The following is a 19,356-nucleotide window of genomic DNA, read 5'->3' as shown; positions in this document are numbered from 1 at the left end:
CGTCAAATTTGCGTCACGTTACGAAAGTAAAACGGGGTCATCAGCGCCATGTTGTAAGCGTCGCGCCTACGTCACGCCTCGAAGAAAATGTTGGAATGTCCAGAATAGAGCCTCTGGGGAAGTGCGAAGCAGTGATGCGCCGGTGCTGGAGCAGCACTGCGCTAATACAATGGTAAACTCGGCGGTAATGCAGTTCCACTCAACGTAAAAGCTGGAGAAGAGCGGAGCACTGATTCACCAGTGTTTGCCTTTTGTTTTCCTTGTGTTTAACTTGTTTTAACCTGTGTTTACCTTGTGTTTAACAATCCTTCAACCGTTTTGTGCACTAAGGCACAACTGGTGGGAAACCGCCACGCACATGGAGCCAAACCACCATGCACATGGAGCCATAGCCTTTGCTGATGATAAAAGCGATTTTAACAAATTTCTGCTAATTAATGCGTTCAAAGCTTGATTATTCCTGCCTTTTAAGTTATTCTGAATCTTGTTAGTTTATTTTAAACCAGTTTTGATCAATTATGTACATGTTTTGACCGTGTTTTGAGCACTTGTTTTTGAGCGTGATCATGCGGTAGACGCCTATGCCGACAGCCCGGGCCCCTAAGTGCTTCGCACTTCAAATTTGTTTTAACTTCCACTGAAAGCGATTTTCAAAATACGAAGATGTCCACGTTGATTGCTCGAACTATTACAGTGAAGCTGTTAATGGCTAGTTCCTCCACCGCTTGTAGAAAAAAATTGCACCATCTTCCCGTAGGGGAACCCTGAGTAGTATGCGAAGCCGCCATGGGGTCGACTCAAGGTAGTTTTATCAGCTATATAAACTTGGACATGCAGCAGCACCAGCAATGCGCAGAACTGTTGTCGACGCCGTCGGCGTTTTGCCCGCGTTCGGACCGAACGCGCGCGCCGTTGGTGACTGTTGCCGGTGCCTCTGGTGCGCCTACCGTCGCGCCTCTAACCTAAGCTGCTTCGCATTATCGCGCGCGGAGCCGCATTGTGTTGCCATTCGTTGCGCAATCCGGAGAGGAGAAGAGCGTCGGAGAGGAGAGGAGGAATGCCGAGAGGAGAGGAGATGAGACAAGAAGAGGAGGAGGACGCATGCGCCGCATGCGCATGCGCCGTGCGCAGTGCGGGTGTGCGCACGGCGGATGGATGGAGGGAGGGAGTAACATAGCCCCGAGCATAAGATGCTTCGCATTTCAAAAACTATCATCGTGAGCATTTCGGCTCCATGTGCGTGGCGGTTTCCCTCCAGTTGTGCCTTGGCACAGGTGTCAGAATGGATGACTAACATGACTGAGGTCATGACATCAGTAACATGACATACTCGTCAGTTCCGTCGCGATTAACGATAATAATATCACGTGTGAGGCATACCCGCATTGTATATGCTGGTATGAGCCAGGGGCAAGAAAGAAAGAAAGAAGGAAGGAAGGAAGGATGGATGGATGGATGGATGGATGGATGGATGGATGGATGGATGGAAGGAAGGAAGGAAGGAAGGAAGGAAGGAAGGAAGGAAGGAAGGAAGGAAGGAAGGAAGGTACGAAGAAACGAAGGAATGGAGGAAAGAGAAAGAAAGAGAACAAAAGAGAGAAAGAAGGGACGCAAGAGAGAAACCACGTGTGGCTCATACCCACACTGGATATGTGGGTATGAGCCGCCGAGAGCAGGAGCGGGAGAGATCTCACAAGATCCTGACGCTGCCGTGCAATGTGCCGCGTCTATGAACACTGTGGCTCATACGCTAGTATATGACCGTGGGGCGGACTTGGCGCAGCAAACGCACTACTTGGCCATCGCGCCGGGCAAAAACAAGATGCCGGTGTCCTTGCTCTTTGACGAACATGCCGAAGACGCTCAATATAATCAATAATCATAGTATATAAATTCACTATATAGTACTATTCACTACAGCAGGCCCACCATGGTAACAGCTTCGCTGGCTTCCATCTTCACAGTAGTGGAAGGGCTCTGAATTTTTTTTTTCTCCATGGAGTTTCAGCAAGGAGAATTTTGCTGATAGGGCCATTATCGTCGTCATTACGACTTTCGCCTACTGAAACCGCGAAGCGCTGGGAGCCTGTGCCAACCCTCCGTGTGGGGGCAACCGTGTTACGAGCAACCGCGTTCCGCCGTTTCACTAGCAAAAAGGCTTCCAATGCCCAATTTTAGCATTTAAATAGCGCACAGGAAGAAAACACAAGGAAGCCAATACACAGTACAGCGCCGCCCCATCAAGTTATTCAATCCGAACCAACTCACGCAAATGTGGACTCTTCTTCTGTCCATTGCTGCATTCTCATATATTTCTTGCGTCTTATGAGATTTTTTTTACTCAGACAACAGTCAATATTTGGTCAGATAGATAGATAGATAGATAGATAGATAGATAGATAGATAGATAGATAGATAGATAGATAGATAGATAGATAGATAGATAGATAGATAGATAGATAGATAGATAGATAGATAGATAGATAGATAGATAGATAGATACTTTATTCGTGACTGCCAACAGCAACAGAACACCATACAAAGTGTTTCAGTGAACAATTTGAATTATTTTTAAAAATGCCAATTCATGAACAATTCTTGTCCATGAGCTGATTTACTCGAAGAGGCAGACATTACATGCCCCAAAATTTGAAAAGCGTAATCAAATAGTTATTAAAAATTCACTAATTAGGTTCTAAGTCTATGGAGCGTATTGCAATTTACAAATTATGAGGCACGCCGTAGTGGGGGACTCCGGAGTCCAGGGGCGGATCCAGGTTTTTTCTGAGCGGGGGGGGGGGGGGGGGGGGTCAGCTTCTGTCAATGATGATGATGATGATGATAGTAGCCTTTCGTATTTACCGAAATTCACCGTTTCTGCCCACGATAAACCGACGTTTTATACTACTAGAGCAACACCTGTACACTACCCTGGTGGCTCAGTCAGCTCGGGCGTTGCGCTGCTCAGCACGAGATCGCGGGATCGAATCCCGGCCGCGGCGGCCGCATTTCGATGGAGGCGAAATGCAATAACGACCGTGTGCTTACGTTGTAGTGCACGTTATAGAACCCCAGGTGGTCAAAATTAATCCGGAGCCTTCCACTACGGCGTGCCTCATAATCAGAACTTGTTCTGGCACGTAAAACCCCAGAAAGGAGAAGAAGACCTGTAGCGAAGCCAGATATCGGTTTCTCCGAGCTCATAGGAAACGGACGTTACCCAATACAGCCATGTGCTTGGCTGCTGTGCCTGATAATGCAGGGTGTTCAAAACTAAGCTTTATGCTTTGCTTAAAATTAGGCACTAGGAGGCACGCGAAGACCACCTGTGCAAATAAGTTATGTAGCCAGGGGGGCATAAAGTGAGCTGATAATTATCGCTGTGAGCAGCCCAATTAACTAAAATTGAACAATTCTTTTTTTGTCGACTGCAGTAAGTGGGGATGTTTGTAAACTTAGAGGCAGTCGTGTTTCTTACTGCAGTCAATAAAAAGTTAATTATTCACTTTTAGTCAATTCGGCTGCGGACAGCGATAATTATCATCTAACTTTGTGTCCCCCTGGCCACATAACTTATTTGCGCACGTGGTCTTCACGTGCCTCCCAGTGCCTAATTTTAAGAAAACCATAAAGCCTAATTTTGAACACCCGGTATATCTAGCCTGTATTGTTTCTCAAAATAAAATTTGGGATGATCTGTTGCAGGTTCGTTATTAAGCACGGGTCCGTCTTTGGAGTTCTGTTGGGACACCTTGTTTTCCTTAAGGAGATTCTTTGTGTTCGGCTGAGACACCTTCGTTTGCTGCTCCAACGCGGCAACCACTACGCTGGTTGTTTACGATATGCGAATCACCGCGTATGAGGACTCACGACGCCACCTACAAGAAGAACGATGTGGTGTAGTAGCCGAGAGCGCGAGCCAGCGTCTTCATGTTTTGTTTACCACGCGACGCCATCCTTTTACACAAGGCACGCATATCTTCTGCCGTTTCTCTAACCACGCGACGCCATCCTTGGCCCGCGCGCTGGCGTTGGCCGCTGACGTCACGCTCCCCCACTTCGCAGCCGCTGCTCGAGACTTCGCCCGCTCCGCGAGAACGCCCACTCATATAAACGGATCCAGCGGCTTTGATCCTACTATGCTTAATGTACGGCAATAAAACTGCAAAGTTACAATGAAAAACTTGTAGCGTACGAGCGGTACTGTGCTCGTACTGGATATTGTCAACGTGTAACTGTGATCATAATGAGTGCTACAGTTAAAAAAAGTTGCCCATGCCTAGTTCTTAGTTTAGCTGTTATTATTTGTACAGGGTTTGTCCGAAAAGTAATGTCAGTGAGTCGATTAAAAAGAAATTATTGATCAGATCGGTACAACACAATAAAATGTTTCAAAATAGGCTCCTCCGGCGTCGTTACATTGCTTCTAGCGAGATTTCCAACCATCGAAGGCGTCACGGTAGGCCTCCTTAGGAATGTCATTTAGAGCCTTGGTGCAAGCCTCTTCGACTTTGCCAACCGTCGCGAAATGATTTCCGTTCATGGGAATTTTCAAGCGCAGAAAGAAGAAGCCTGGGAGAGCCACGTCAGGACTGTGGGGCGGCTGGCATCTTTCAATCGGCAGGAAGCGGGTCATGAGGAAGGCGGTGCAGGCTGCATGGTGCGTTGTCATGGTGAAGTTTCCAATCGCCCCAGATATCAGGCCGGGTGCGGTGGTATCAGGCAAGCGACTTCGTTTGAGTCGCTTGAGCACTTTCACGTAGAATTTGGCGTTCATGGTTGTACCGTAGGGTACAAACTCATGGTGGACAAGGCCTCTGATGTCAAAGAACACAATCAGCATGGTCTTGACCTTTGACTTGCTAATTCTGGCCTTCTTGGTGTGAGGGAACGCCGAGCTGTGCCACTTGGCACTTTGCCTTTTTTGTTTCGGGGACGTATTCAAACACCCAAGTCTTGTCACCTGTGATGACATTCTCCAAAACGTGGGGGTCACTTTCGCACAAGTCCCAAACCTCCTGGCGCGTTTCAACTCGGCTCGATTGTTGGTCGTCCATTAACATTTTGCGCAAGATCTTTGCGCACACTTTTCGCATCTGAAAATTATTCGCCAAAATCTCGTGAACGGTACTTTTTGGAATGTTTACTGTCTGTGGCACTAAACGGACACTCCAACGAGGGTGTGAGTACAAAAGATCTCTCGCGCGCGTCACATTTTCGCCGGTGATGGTCGTTGATGGCGGTACAGCGCGGGCTTCATCACTGACCTCTTCACAACTTTTTAAAAAGACCTTGTGCCCCCGGTAAACTTGACGTTCTGACAAACAAATATCACCAAAAGCTGTCTTTATCATAGGAAAAGTTTCCACTGCAGACTTGCCAAGTTTCACACAAACCTCGATCGATGGCAATCTTTTGTTCCGACGAGCGCTGCATTACGGCTTGCACGGTAAATGAAAATGAGTTGACGAAATACCTTGTCCTTACTCTCCAGATGGTCGCAGACGACTGAGCGACAGCGCGTGCGTAAGCTAACTTCCCCATCCACCAATCCCAACTAGTCTCAGCGCGCTGCGACGTACAGTCGCTTCACAATATAATCACTGACATTACTTTTCGGACAAACCCTGTCCACTTCAGCAAGTGATCTTTTTCATTAAGCAGGTTGGTCGCAGAACTGATGACAGCCAATGAGGCAACCGATGACACCCCAAGGGGCAACTAAGTTGATCAGGCGCGAAGGCACTCGCGCGGACATCGGCGTTCTCGGCAAAAGGGACGTCCCCTCGTTCATTCCACGCCACCGACGGGACGAGTAAGGCACCGCCGGCGCCAGGAGGTCCAATTGTTCATGAGAAAAAATAACTACCGCAACTTCGGGACACCACACCCTAATGGTGCATCCAGACGAAGGACCAAATCCGGATTTGTAGAGCCGGACGGCGCGTCACGTGACCTCACATCAGCGATTTGCCTCGTCCGCGCCTCGTCCGGGAGCCGCGCGGACGGATAAAGCCAACCCGATTTTCACATCCGGATTCTGGCGGGGCACAGCCGCAGCTTTAACTTATAAACACGCAGTGCCTGGCAACCAGTATACTTCTTTCCTGCTCGAGGACAACCGCATTGCTTATCATTGCTTTGTTTGCTGGCGCCTGGTTTCCGTGCTTCATAGCTTCTGGTGTCGTTCACTTCAATTGAACAAGGAATTTGTGCGATGACGCCGCCTTTTATTTCATCCACATCGTGGAAGAGTTTCCAACTTTGTGGGACCTCAGCCGCGCAGATTATGCGGACACCGTAAAAAAACAATCTATCTGGGAGCAGATCGCCGAACAGATGAAGGAGAATTGGCCAACCTACGGGCCGTACAGCGTCGGTAAGTGCTTCAGCATATTCCAGTGCCTGAAAAAGCGATACGATATTACAGTAACTTGAGACAGTACTCTCAAACCAGTCGGCTGCTAGCCAGCGCAGAGGCTGCGGTCGAGAGTAATCCGGCTCGGTGGCGCTGTCGTCTGCAAGGGCCTCGTCCGTCGTGTGGATGCGCTTGCAGCCGGACGGTCCGTGGCATAGTCGTCCGCGTCCGCTAAAAATCCGGATTTGATCCTTCGTCTGGATGCACCATTACGGAATACAACTAAGCTTGTGAGCGAGCTAGCTTTACTGCTGCATGGCTGATAACCCTGGTACTCGTGAAAAAAACTTTGGAAAAATGCTGGCGGCCATATTTTTTGGCGATAGGGGGCGAGGAGGCGATGCTGAAATCTGAGGGGGGGTCAGGACATCCGGACATCCCCCCTGGATCCGCGCCTGCTCCGGACTAATTTTGACCACCAGAGGGATCCTTAAGGTGTCCCCACTTCATGGGACACGGGCGTTCTTGCATTTCGCCCCCATCGAAATGCGGCCTCGGTGGCCGTGATTTAATCTCGCCACCTAGTGCTTAGCAGCGCGACTCCATAACCACTAAGCCACAGCGGCAGGTGATGTCCACTGCTAGAATTTGTAACTTGCAATAAGGGCCATAATGTGATTAGTTAAAAACCTAATTAATTATTTCTTGTTAATTAGTCGATTATGCATTTCAATTTTTATAAACTTTGAAACCTCTTCGAAGTTTCTTCGAGTAAACTAGCTAATGAACTATAATTGTGCTAGCTGCCACAGGCAATTTTTTTTTTTAATTTGAGAGTGTTCGCTGAAACAGCCGGTATACCTCAAACGTTTCTTGAATAGCACACACCAAAAGGTGCGGGCATTCACGATACCACCAAATGAACAAATCAATCGAAAAGCACTTCATGATAACTGAAGGGTCCGAGAAATCTGCTTGGTATCGTTCGAACAGTCAAAAACAAAGCCGTCGTTGCATAGAAATACACGAATAACGACCCCCACCTGCGAGACGTCGTAGTAGTCGAGCTTGTAGTAGCATAGGGCCACGTACACGTTCAACGCCAGGAAGTCCCTGCGGGTAGGTGCCGAGGGACACAATGAGCCCGAACGCCAAATTTCACTCCAGCCTTCAACCCTCCTCCGCTACGTGGGGGTTAGTAAACTTAAAATGGGACAGATGGACAACGTGCACCCCGCCTGCCCGCCTGACTGCTAGTGTGTCACTTAAAGAAGCCCCCGTGTCACTGCACTTCGAACGTTCTTTTCTGCCGCAGGAAGCGCCAGTCGCAGTGGTCGCAGTGCTTCCCACAAAACCATTTCTTGCCCGCGAAGTATGCGTCGCAGCGCGTACCGCCACGGTTTCGGCGTCCAGGACCGAGCTGCCAAAAAGATGAAGAAAAAAAATAGAGAAATCGCGGCATAGCCCATCTCACGATGTCGGTTGGCGGTAATGTGCTAGCACTGAATTAATATAGCGACACAACGTATTGCCACCGTCGAAACGAGTTATCTATGGGGCGTGCACGGCAGTGGGACTCCTCTTTCGCACTATCCTCTAGAACCTAACCTGGCGCCATCTCGCGCCGCCGCCGCGAAGCCCGCACGTAGCCTCCGAGACGGTGTGCGGGGCGCGCCGGTGCCTGCGAACGCTGAGAATCCTTCGCTAGCTTGGTCGCACACTCAGTGGCCCAGGTTGGTGAGAGGTTCATCGAAGAGCGGCACATATCTCATGCATTCATGGTGCAGCTAGCTAAAGCATTGGTGCGAAAGGCATTAATTAAAAAGCGGGACATAGCCAGTGTACTAGTGGCACACCCTGCTAATGCGCCGAGTTTCTGTGATTGAGGAACCCTTGTGACGTGGGTTCAATGGCGCTCAGCATCGGATTAAATTAAGCGATATTTTTCGGCATTATAAAGCAGCACATTCCAAGTGGAACATACCTAGCTACCCAAGTTGGCGTGAAAGACGTTCATTCAAGAGGGGCAAACACTTACTGGCCCATTCCCAGTTGCCAAAGTTGGCATCAAAGAGGTCGGTTGAAGAGGGGCACGTATGTACACATTGCCACATACCAAGTGACCCAAGTTGGTCGGTCTCGAAATCACTACTTACCTCAGCCCAGCAGCCCGATGTGCCACCCATTCGACCACTAACCACCCCGGGACCCAGGTAGGTGGGAAAACGGGTAGATACAAACATACATAGGAACAAACATACGCAGCCCCCCGAAAGTGCATCAAGTACCGTAAAAATGCTAACGCATTCAAACGAGCGCTACGATTGCGCGCCGCTGGTAATGCTTCATGGAGGCCTTGTCGCTCCAATAATATGAGAACCAACCTGTTTTCGAGGAGAATGCGCTTGTAGATGTCTATGGCCTCCTGGTAGTGCGCTCTGTAAAAACAAGAAAAAAATAATAAAATTTTATCACACCTCGATGCCTAAACCAGTTCCTTACAAAATGGTGCGCAGTGGCACTGAAGGAATTATAGCTTCGTACGGACATCACCTCCTTCACCGCGACAGGAACGTGACATTTTGCCAAAAGTGTCCAAATGAGAAATTTACAGAAGAAATTACCCCTACTAAGTAATTACGTAATTAAGTAATTACGTAATTAAGCAATTAAGTAATTAAGCAATTAAGTAATTAAGAAGTAATTACCCCTATGTTGTTCTTGGTGTCAATGTTTGTTGGCTTCTTATCAAATGAGAAATCATAATTCGTATTCATCTATGTCCCTTCCGAACCATTCTTTCGCATCGGCATCGATCTCCTAGGCCCTTTTCCTACGTCTAAAACCGGCAACAAGTGGGTTGCTGTCGCGACTGACTACACGACGCGTTACTCCATCACGCGAGCATTGCCGACAAGCTTCGCTACGGATGTTGCGGATTTCCTTCTCTATGGCGTCATACTACACCACCGCGCCCCGAGGCAGCTGCTCACTGATGGCGGCCACACATTCTTGTCCCGTGTTGTCGAAGATCTTCTTCGTTCCTGTTCTGCTATGCACAAACTAATCACCGCATGTCACACCGAGACCAATGGATTAACTGAGCGGCTCAACCGGACGTTGACGGAGATGCTATCCCTGTACGTTGCTCTGGACGACAGTGACTGGGATGACTCGTTACCCTACATAACCTTTGCATATAATTCGTCCCATCACGAGACCGCCGGCTTTTCACCATTTTATCTGCTGTTCGGCCGCCACCCAATTAACTTTGCCCTTCGACGCACTTCTTCCACCCGCGAACAACATTCTAACTGAGTATGCCCACGCCATCTTCGCCCGGGCTCACACAGCTCGCCAGATTGCCCACTGATGGCTCACTGTCTCACAGGTTGCACAGACGACGAGGTGCGACAGCTGCCACCGGGACGTTCATTTCTCCCCTGGGTCCCTATTTCTTCTATGGACACCAAGCCGCCGCATCGGATTGTCCGAGAAACTTCTCACGCGCTGCACCGGGCCTTACAAGATCCTACGCCAGCTCGGCGACGTCAACTACGAAGTCTCCCCGCTAGACTATCATCGTCTGCCCCTGTTCCCACTGATGTCGTCCACCTCTCTGAAAGAGGCTCAAACACTCTTTCTCCGCGACTTAGCCCCCATAAACACTACCACCGAGACGGCGGCTTTCCCACCGGGGCGTGATGTTACGGAGCAGTGGGGCATGGTGTATCTTTCAACAAAGAAGACGATTTCGCAAGAAGATCGCGCGGCTGCTTCGGGCCGGCATCTTGTGTATCCAGCGTTGCTGCAATTTGTAAATATGTGTAAATACACCTTCGATTGACTATTTCTGCCCCGTTCAATATGCTTCGCATATACAGTGACCATATGCTACTTTTTTGGAAGCAAAGATCATTGTGAAATTGTGAAAATCGACACCTTTACTTCTAAGGCTACAGCTGTCCATTGTGGAGTGTCACAGTGAAGTATTCTAGGGCCTTTGCTTTTTAATATCTATCTGAATGATATCGTCAATCTTATTTATTTATTTATTTATTTATTTATTTATTTATTTATTTATTTATTTATTTATTTATTTATTCAATACTGTAGGCTCAAATGGGCGCCCAAGCAGGAGGGGCAGAATACATAAATATTTACATATACACATATGTATATACATACACACATGAAAAAGAAATACAAAAGCAATGTAACATATGCAATGATCAGAAAAGGAAATGAAAGCGACGACCAAATAAGATTAATAGAAGGTACACTGAAGGAATACAACTTGACAAACACTAGATCAGTATCACACGGAGTTTAAGGCATCAGGAACAAGAGTAATACGCGTATATGAGCACTTGCAACCATCCTCGCGAGAGGAGAAAAAAACAAAATCGACAAATACCAGAAATTGATGAACGAGCGGCCATTGCAAAATACCTAAAATAATAGAATAAGGAAGATGTGGAATATATCAAACAAAATTCACGTGTAAAAGAAAAAGAAAACAGTGACAAGGCTTGCCAACATAGCAATACTGTTATCATTAAAGACACATGCGTTCAATAGAATCGGTGCTTCTCAATTGTGATAATGGTAGGCTGTTCCAGTCTGTTACAGTGCGCGGGAAGAAGGAAAACTTAACTCTCAGGCAAGGTTTATTATTTATGCACACGACACGAGTATTTTTTTCACTGGTAATACTATTCATGTTCTTAGAGAACAATGTAACAATGCAATGAAATGTTTAGAGGAATGGTCGAGAGTTAATTTCAGCAGCAGCAGCAGCAGCCTATCTTTTATGTACACTGCAGGACGAAGGCCTCTCCCTTGCGCTAGCGTATTCCAACTTGCGCCTGCAAATTTCCTAACTTCATCATTTCATCTGGTTTTCTGGCAACCTCGACTGCACTTCCCTTGTCTTGGTATCCATTCTGTAACTCTAATGGTCCATCGGTTATCCATCCTACGCATTACATGGCCTACCCAGCTCCATTTCTTGCGCTTACTGTCAACTAGAATATCGGCTATCCCCGTTCGTTCTCTGATCCACACCGCTCTCTTCCTGTCTCTTAACGTTAGCCTAAGATTTTTCGTTCCATCGCTCTTTGTGCGGGCCTTAACTTGTTCTCGAACTTCTTTGTTAACCTCCAAGTTGCTGCCCCATACGTTAGCACCGGTAGAATGCAATGATTGTACACTTTTCTTTTCAACGACAGTGGTAAGCTCCCAGTCAGGATTTGGCAATGCCTACCGTATGCACTCCAACCCAATTTTATTCTTCTGTAAATTTCTTTCTCGTGATCAGGGTCCCCTGTGAGTAATTGACCTAGGTAAACGTACTCCTTTACAGACTCTAGAGGCTGACTGGCGATCCTGAATTCTTGTTCTCTTGCCAGGCTATTGAATATTATCTTTGTCTTCTGCATATTCATCGTCAACCCAATTCTTACACTTTCTCAATTAAGGTCCTCAATGATTTGCTGTAACTCGTCTCAATTGCTGCTGAATAGGACAATGTCATCTGCAAACCGAAGGTTGCTGAGATATTCGCCGTTGATTCTCACTCCTAAGCCTTCGCAGTCTAAGAGCTTGAATACTTCTTCTAAGCATGCAGTGAATAGCATTGGAGAGATTGTGTCTCCTTGCTTGACCCCTTTCTTGATAGGTAACTTTCTACTTTTCTTATAGAGAATCAAGGTAGCTGTGGAATCCTTGTAGATGTTTGCTAAGATATTCACGTATGCCTCTTGTACTCATTGATCACGCAATGCCTGTATGACTGCTGGTATCTCTACTGAATCAAATGTCTTTTCATAATCTATGAAAACCATATAGAGAGGTTGAGTGTACTCCGCAGATTTCTCGATTACCTGATTGATCCATCGTAGAATATCCCTTCCTGAAGCCAGCCTGTTCTCCTGGTTGACTGAAGTCAAGTGTTTCCCTGATTCTATTCGAAATTGCCTTTGTGAATATTTTATACAATACTGAAAGCAAGCTGATCGGTCTATAATTCGTTACTTCTTTAAGGTCTCCCGTCTTAAGAATTAGTATAACGTTGGCATTCTTCCAGCTCTCTGGTACACTTGAAGTTTTGAGGCCCTGCATATAAAGAGCCGCAAGTTTTTCACGCCTCCCTCATGACTCATGACTCCTGCAATGTCGCATACTGGTGCACAAATTTCCGCTTACACTGGGTTCGCACATGCAGTGTAAACCGTAATTTGTGCACCAGTGTGTGACATGTGTTTTTTTTTTCACCCGACCACACGCTTGCGGCAGCAGGGCGGCAGCAGAGCATAAATCGGCCTTAGCCCTTACTAGCTTTACTATAGCCGCTGGCTAGTACAGAAATAGTAAAAAGGCATTAAAATTCATAGTAATATAGTAAACGCATGGATTTAATAACGCTGTGCTAAAGCTGTCTAGTGCCGCATCAATGTGAAGGTCGGCGATCGGCGCTGTTGTGCACGCGCATCAAGCGAGTTGTCTTCGAATTCGCGTGGTGGATCACCGCGAAATCGGGGAAAGGCTTTCCTTTGTTCGATTGTGTCGCGGGCATATCTGAACTGCTGCCTGTGACACCTTGGTGTCGCGGAGAACGACGCCGTTCTAGCCGACAGCGAGAAAGACGTCCGCATTTGTCCTTTCTCTGTATTCTGCGACGGAAGTTCGCAGTTCCTAACGATTAATAAAGCATCCTGCGAGCATTCGCTTTTATGCGTCGTTCCGCGTTTGTATGCGGCATCACGCAATATATTCGCAATGTATATATTTTATTCTTTTTCTGAGAGATGGAAAGGCCCCCCTTCCCATTATGTCTTCATGGTCGCGTTATTCACGTGCAAATACGGTACTTCCGTTCATACTCGCGTTAACTGGCGCTCATTGCAGTTAATACATGCGCTCGCACCTTTCGTCCCTCGTTACTCACGATATCGTTCTACCTCATGCTTTTAGAGCATACACTCTACTACATCATGTCCTGCAATATCATTCAACGCGTCGCTATGACCTTGAGCCACCGAAGCGCAAGTGTGGCAGGTGTGACGTCACGCCACGTGATCCGCTGCGGAGAGGCGTCGCAGCTGCGCTCGCTCGGAGCCTCGACGCTGCGGTACCACGTGACTAGGCGAGGGTTTAACGGCTGCTTCACCGGCGCTTGGTCGCTCAGTCTCGCCATGGATGGCGGGCCCGCTGGGCCGTTAGTGCCTGCGCTTCAACGCAAGCGACAGGCTGAATCCAATCATCCAGCAGATATATCTGTGCTAGCAGGCTGCGAAATCTCGAGCAAAGTTGGCTGCTAAAACACTGGAGCAAAGGGAGGCCAGATTAGCACGTTATACAGAAGCTTACATGCAATAATGAAACACTGTGTGCATAGTATTTTCAAAACCAAGCCAAATAGACCTTTCGCTCGTGATAAGTAGGTTTATAAGAGTTAAACCTCACCCTTTTTTTTTTTTTGTCAAATATGTGGTGGGACTTCGAGTCGCTGTGCTCGTGGGTGACTATAATGCCGACACTTGTTGCTCTATATACGAGACATGCCTGAGGTAGTGTATGGATGCGAGCGACAGCTGGTCCTCGAGTATGTCCTGCAGGCTCTGGTGAAGCGCCATGAGCCTCTTCTCGTCGCCCGCCTTGTGTGCCAGGTGGAAGAGGAGTCGGCTCTGCAGCTGGTTCTTGGGGCCCTTCAGCACCGACGCTTCGGCCTCGCGGTACAGGCCCAGGTGGAACTGGCAGCACGCAAGGTAGCTCCACACGTCCTGCGAAGAGCGGAGAGGGCAATGAGAGGAAAGGCAGGGAGGTGAACCAGACGGGCGTCCGGTTTGCTACCCTACTCTGGGGCTAAGGAAATGGGGAATTAGAAAGTGGAAAAGAACCCGTGAAGAAAAGAATAGATGTGTTCGAATGGTAATATTTTAAACCAAATGGAATATTAATGCAATAGTGCCAGGGACGAATTGAACCGAACACTTTTATTGCGGTAGAAATTATGTGGACACTATAGGCGAATTTTTCCAATATTTTTCTAACAATAAGGAGTTGTCACCATGAAAAGAAAACGATGTTCATATCCTACATACTGTCAACGTTAGCAAACTTCTGTCATTTCATTGCAAGTTCTGAAGCGTTCTTTTAATTATAATTAAAGGCACAAGTGAAGCGTTACGAACAAGTAAGCACTTTCTTCGCATGTTCAAGATACTAACGGCGAGCACAAATCATAGCGGCTTAGGACTCCGGGATGAAGTTTGTCGCACTTATGATCCAATTTTATGTTTTATTGTCGCACAGTTGACGAGGCTAAAATATTCAGAAAATACCCGAAAAGATATTTGTAATTACGAATAGTACCTAATAGCTTCGAGGACGGAGTGCAATTATAAAATGTTCCATTCGTAATTCGAAACTTCCGAAGGCTCGCAGACACCTAGAAAAAGAACTGAGCTTACCAGGAAGCACATCGGCAGCGACACACGACCGTCCCTCCTGCATGGCCTTACTTATAAATTAATTTATAATTTCTGCGGTCACGCGTACAACAAAATAAGATACGAGTCCTGCCACTTCAAGACTGGACACCACGAACTCATTACGGATGGGCCAGGCCAACCACAACTTAAAATTTAATTGCGAGGTTGAACGCCCCGAAACTGCGCAGCGGACTAGGAGTGGCGCTGCAGTGTAAGGCTCGGACACAATTCGGGCCACATGGGGTTCTTGAACGAGTGTCCAAATCCAAGTATACGAGCGTTTTTTTTTCTTTCTTTTTTTTTTCATTCTCTCCTCATCGAATTGCGGCTGCAGCGGCAGGGAATCGAACGCTCAACCTCGCGCCATATGACCTTGGGACCATAGCGATACTGAGCCACCGCTTCGGGTCCAGCATTGATTGACACGTTGTAAGTGACACCCCGAATTTATAATTCTTGCATCGTAAAGAAATGAATGATGTAACATGGTGTAGTGACGGCGCAGAAGTAGACACACGCACAGGCCAGTAGGGTCGGCAACCGTTTAACATAACACGACTGCTCCAACTCGTGCGCTGTGTAGACACAGCGTTATATATATATATATATATATATATATATATATATATATATATATATATATATATATATGTGTGTGTGTGTGTGTGTGTGTGTGTGTGTGTGTGTGTGTGTGTGTGTGTGTGTGTGTGTGTGTGTGTGTGTGTGTGTGTGTGTGTGTGTGTGTGTGTGTGTGTGTGTGTGTGTGTGTGTGTGTGTGTGTAACTAACCACACAAGGACGCTACCGTGCATTAGTGGTGAAGGAGGAAGATTAAAGGCAGTGTTCGGACGACCATGTTGTTCTACGTCCGGAACCTCCTGCTCGCGTCACACTAGTCGACAGGATAACGACCTTGCAGCCACCGCATCACGCTCACATCATCATGCAAGTATTAAACACCACGCCGTGAACCCGAAGCGCAGAGATCTACCACCGACACCGACCAGGATCATGACCACACCATCGGAAGCCTTGGACGTCCCCAAGTACGCTGGATCAGCGGACGATGGGCCCGTGGAAGATTGGTTCCGCTTCTACGAGGTCCACGCAACCACTGCATCATGGTCGGAACGGGAGATGGTCGCCAGCTTCGATGAATACCTGACCGGCGAGGCATTTCGGTTCTACCTGACCCACGTATTTGAATATAAAGAATCATGGAAAGAAATCAAAGAAGAGATGATCAGTCGATTTAAAGTATACGCTGCAGACTCCCTCATTATCCAACAGCTGGAGAAATCGCAACTGGGTGGCCGTGGTCACCCGCAGTCTCCACGTAGCTATCATCATCAATGCCAACCAAAGCCACGCATGACTCGATCATCGACAATTTCCTCAAGTAGTGGTCCTCCCGAAAAGACGAAAGAAAATCGCAAGTCTACCATGATTCCACCACTGAATGCGACAGTAGCGCATAGCATTTCCAAGCGCATTTGGGAAAGGCGATGCGGCGCCGTTTACATGTAGCGCATTAACTGTCGCGAGAACGTAGCGCCACATGGTGTCGTATGAGGTAAGTGCAGCCCACTTCCGGCGTAAATGGTTTCCGGCAGTGGACCGAGTGCGTAAAGGAAACGCGAGTTGACACTTACTCGTGTTGCGAAGTCCGAGCGGCCGCGAAGGTTCCATGGATGGTGCCGTGCCAAGTGCCCAGAGGAGGAGATATCCAGAGAGATCAGAAAAACGGTTTTATATACAAACGTACATATTTTACAAGGTGGGCTCTATCATATTGGAGCCGTCTACATGCCAACATATTTGCATGTTCTAGCGTTTACATCTCCGAGCGTCTCAAAACACTCAAGTCGCGTTTTTTATCCCTTTCGTTTCCCTCTTTCACTCGACGAGGGAATGCACTTTGGTTCTTCTTAGCCAATGACCATCTTCGACCAGTTCGTCATATCCCGCTCATGATGTGTCATCGTTTCCCGCCGGGCTCTGCCTCCAATCTTGCCTGATCGCCCCCGCACACAGGCAACTGTTGACACCTTGGGAACCAAACGTTGATGTCGTTCCCACGGGAATGCTTGACGCTGACGCCTTGTAAGAATTAGTCGGCTCTCCGTGGCGGTCAGTTCGCGGAAGCCACCACTTCCAGGCAGAGCGGTGGCTGCTGTCTCAGAAGGGGCTCCAGGTTGGCGCGTCTCAGTTGGCGCCGGGCCTCGTCGTAGCTCGGGCGGGCGCTGGTGCTTCACGAAACACACCAAGAGCGACGTTGTCGTTTTAGCTACGCACGAGGCCGATGACCCATTGCAGTCTGGGGACTAATTGCACATCCATCAGTCCCAGGTGACTGACGGTGACACTTCCCGGTCGCGAGAAACGACAAGCGTGAAGAGCACTTCATATGTTCACGTCTAACGATGAGGCCTCCGTTGTCCCGAAGGACCGCCATATACAACACTCGCGAGCATAGAGGAAGGAAAACATTTTTTCCTTCTCTCCATGCTCGCGAGAAACAGGACCGTGCGACGTACCTGCTTTTTCAGCCGCCATGTTTGTTCTGATGTCTCGCAGTGCCGCAGTGGCCGCGCCGCTGGTTGGTTGGCCGGTTGTAATGCTGTAGCGAATGCTTTCCCATAATTAATTCCTGATGCGATACGCTTCTGTTTACATGCGCCGCTGAAATGCGCATTCTCGATCTCAAACTACCCTTGTTTGGCGCATTGGATGCGATACGCCTTCCTAGCGAATTACCTCGTTTACATGAGATGCGATACGCTTGAAAGCTGATACGATACGCTACTGTCGTATTCATGTAAACGCCGCTACTCACAATGGACATAGTAAAGCCTCCGTTCGCTGAGCGATATCCAAATCGCTTCGCTTCAAGACCAAACCTTCCACCAGGTTTCAGTGCCATGCAGGAGTCGCGAAGATGTGCGTCTTCATCATGCTATAGTAATCTTGCCATCGCGAATCCATCAGAGGCGTTCACTGCGTCTTATACGTGCGACCCGCCGCCTGATTTCCAGTCACGCCAGTCCTCTATGACGCTCATTCCGCAGACCGTGCTTCACAGAAGTGGTTCGTTCGCGCATGGCACATTGAATTTCCCAGAGCCAGACCAGTCACTGGAAGTACGTACGTAGTGCAGCCACCTCCACTGCGGCGTCGTCCAATAATCGCCCGCCTGGAATTTCAGGCTGCATGGACGCAGTCAACAGAACGAGTCAAACTAAGCCATCTTATTTTCCACCAGGACAGCACAATCAAACCACCAACTCCGTATGTTCACTTCGCGACATTTACCTTCATCAGCAGCGGATGAACAGCTTGCACACGGAGTTCAAGCTGCTTTGCATATTTCGAGCCCTTCCGTGCACTCTGAACCCCAGCAAACTGATGAAATTGCAGAGGCCTCGAGGGCACCTGATATCACACATTACCAATTAACAGAAGGCTCCGCTCAGCACGACGGCACATGGATGGCAGCCTTAGAAGTGGCTTCTCAAGAACCTTACAGATTGACCTCGCCGTCAGATAAGCCACACGAAAGCAAGCAGTCTGTCAGTTGTCTGCCGCTGGCGACACAAATTTGCCACCAGGCTTATTCCTGAATCAGTGCTACATCATCAGCTATCGCAGTCATGTCAGAAAGGTCTGAATCAGTCACTCCAAGATCAACTTCAACTATCTCGAAGACGACTTCGACATAAACGACGACGAAGAGCGTCGCCGGAAGAACAAATGCATCATCAGAAAAGACGTGAACCCGCAAGGTGAAAAAGCCCAAGGCGAACTCAACGAATACTACGTTTTGCAAGACAGAAACATCGGCGAACACACATTCAGCACCTTCGCACATTCGCATTGGGGTGGGAGCTCCCACCCCAAGGATTCCTGCGACAACGCTGTGGACGACGACGGAAAAGACACGGGCACTTTCTTGGCAAGCCAGACCAACAGAGACGTCGCCGCAACGACCCAGTCCAGCGCACGTTCGAGCAGGATACACCGTGTGTCTGCAAGTCGCAACGACATCCGAGTTCTCACGGCTGCTGTGTGTCCAAAGGTTTCTTCATCGGAGCATGGATATGTCGTCCGGAGTGCAACAGCCAGCCTCGGCCACCTGAGCTCTTCTGGACGTCACCGGACTGCCACACTGAAATCGTTCATGCGAGGAGATTAGGAGGGTATCATCTGTGTGTAACGAACCACACAAGGACGCTACCATGCATTAGTAGTGAAGGAGGAAGAGTAAGATTAAAGGCAGTGTTCGGACGACCATGTTGTTCTACGTCCGCAACCTCCTGCTCGCGTCACATATATAGATGTGTGTATATATATATATATATATATATATATATATATACGCACCATGGCGGTAGGTGCTGCTCGCATATATAGTCGATAGATCCGAGACTTGGCTGCAGTGTTCGTGTCGCCACTTACAATCTCGATCTGCAGGGCTGCCTTTGCATGGAATCCGCGAGAACTCCCT

At 48.2% G+C, this 19,356-nt stretch overlaps 1 protein-coding gene across 1 annotated transcript in view; it reads right to left on the bottom strand.

The window, feature by feature from the left end:
* Positions 1 to 19,356, bottom strand: part of LOC119453784 (intraflagellar transport protein 56) — an 85,600-nt gene that overhangs the window by 50,620 nt on the left and 15,624 nt on the right. The window contains exons 3-5 of the mRNA XM_037715839.2: positions 13,925 to 14,142; positions 8,743 to 8,796; positions 7,402 to 7,471 (exon numbers count right to left, since the gene is read on the bottom strand). Of these exons, the coding sequence (XP_037571767.1) occupies positions 7,402 to 7,471; positions 8,743 to 8,796; positions 13,925 to 14,142 (342 nt within the window). The remainder of the gene's footprint in view (positions 1 to 7,401; positions 7,472 to 8,742; positions 8,797 to 13,924; positions 14,143 to 19,356) is intronic.

The sequence above is a fragment of the Dermacentor silvarum genome, chromosome 5 (assembly GCF_013339745.2).
Source record: "Dermacentor silvarum isolate Dsil-2018 chromosome 5, BIME_Dsil_1.4, whole genome shotgun sequence".
In the NCBI taxonomy this organism is placed as follows: Eukaryota; Metazoa; Arthropoda; class Arachnida; order Ixodida; family Ixodidae; genus Dermacentor; species Dermacentor silvarum.
The sequence above is the reverse complement of the archived record's forward strand: the minus strand, read 5'-3'. Positions and strand labels throughout refer to the sequence as shown.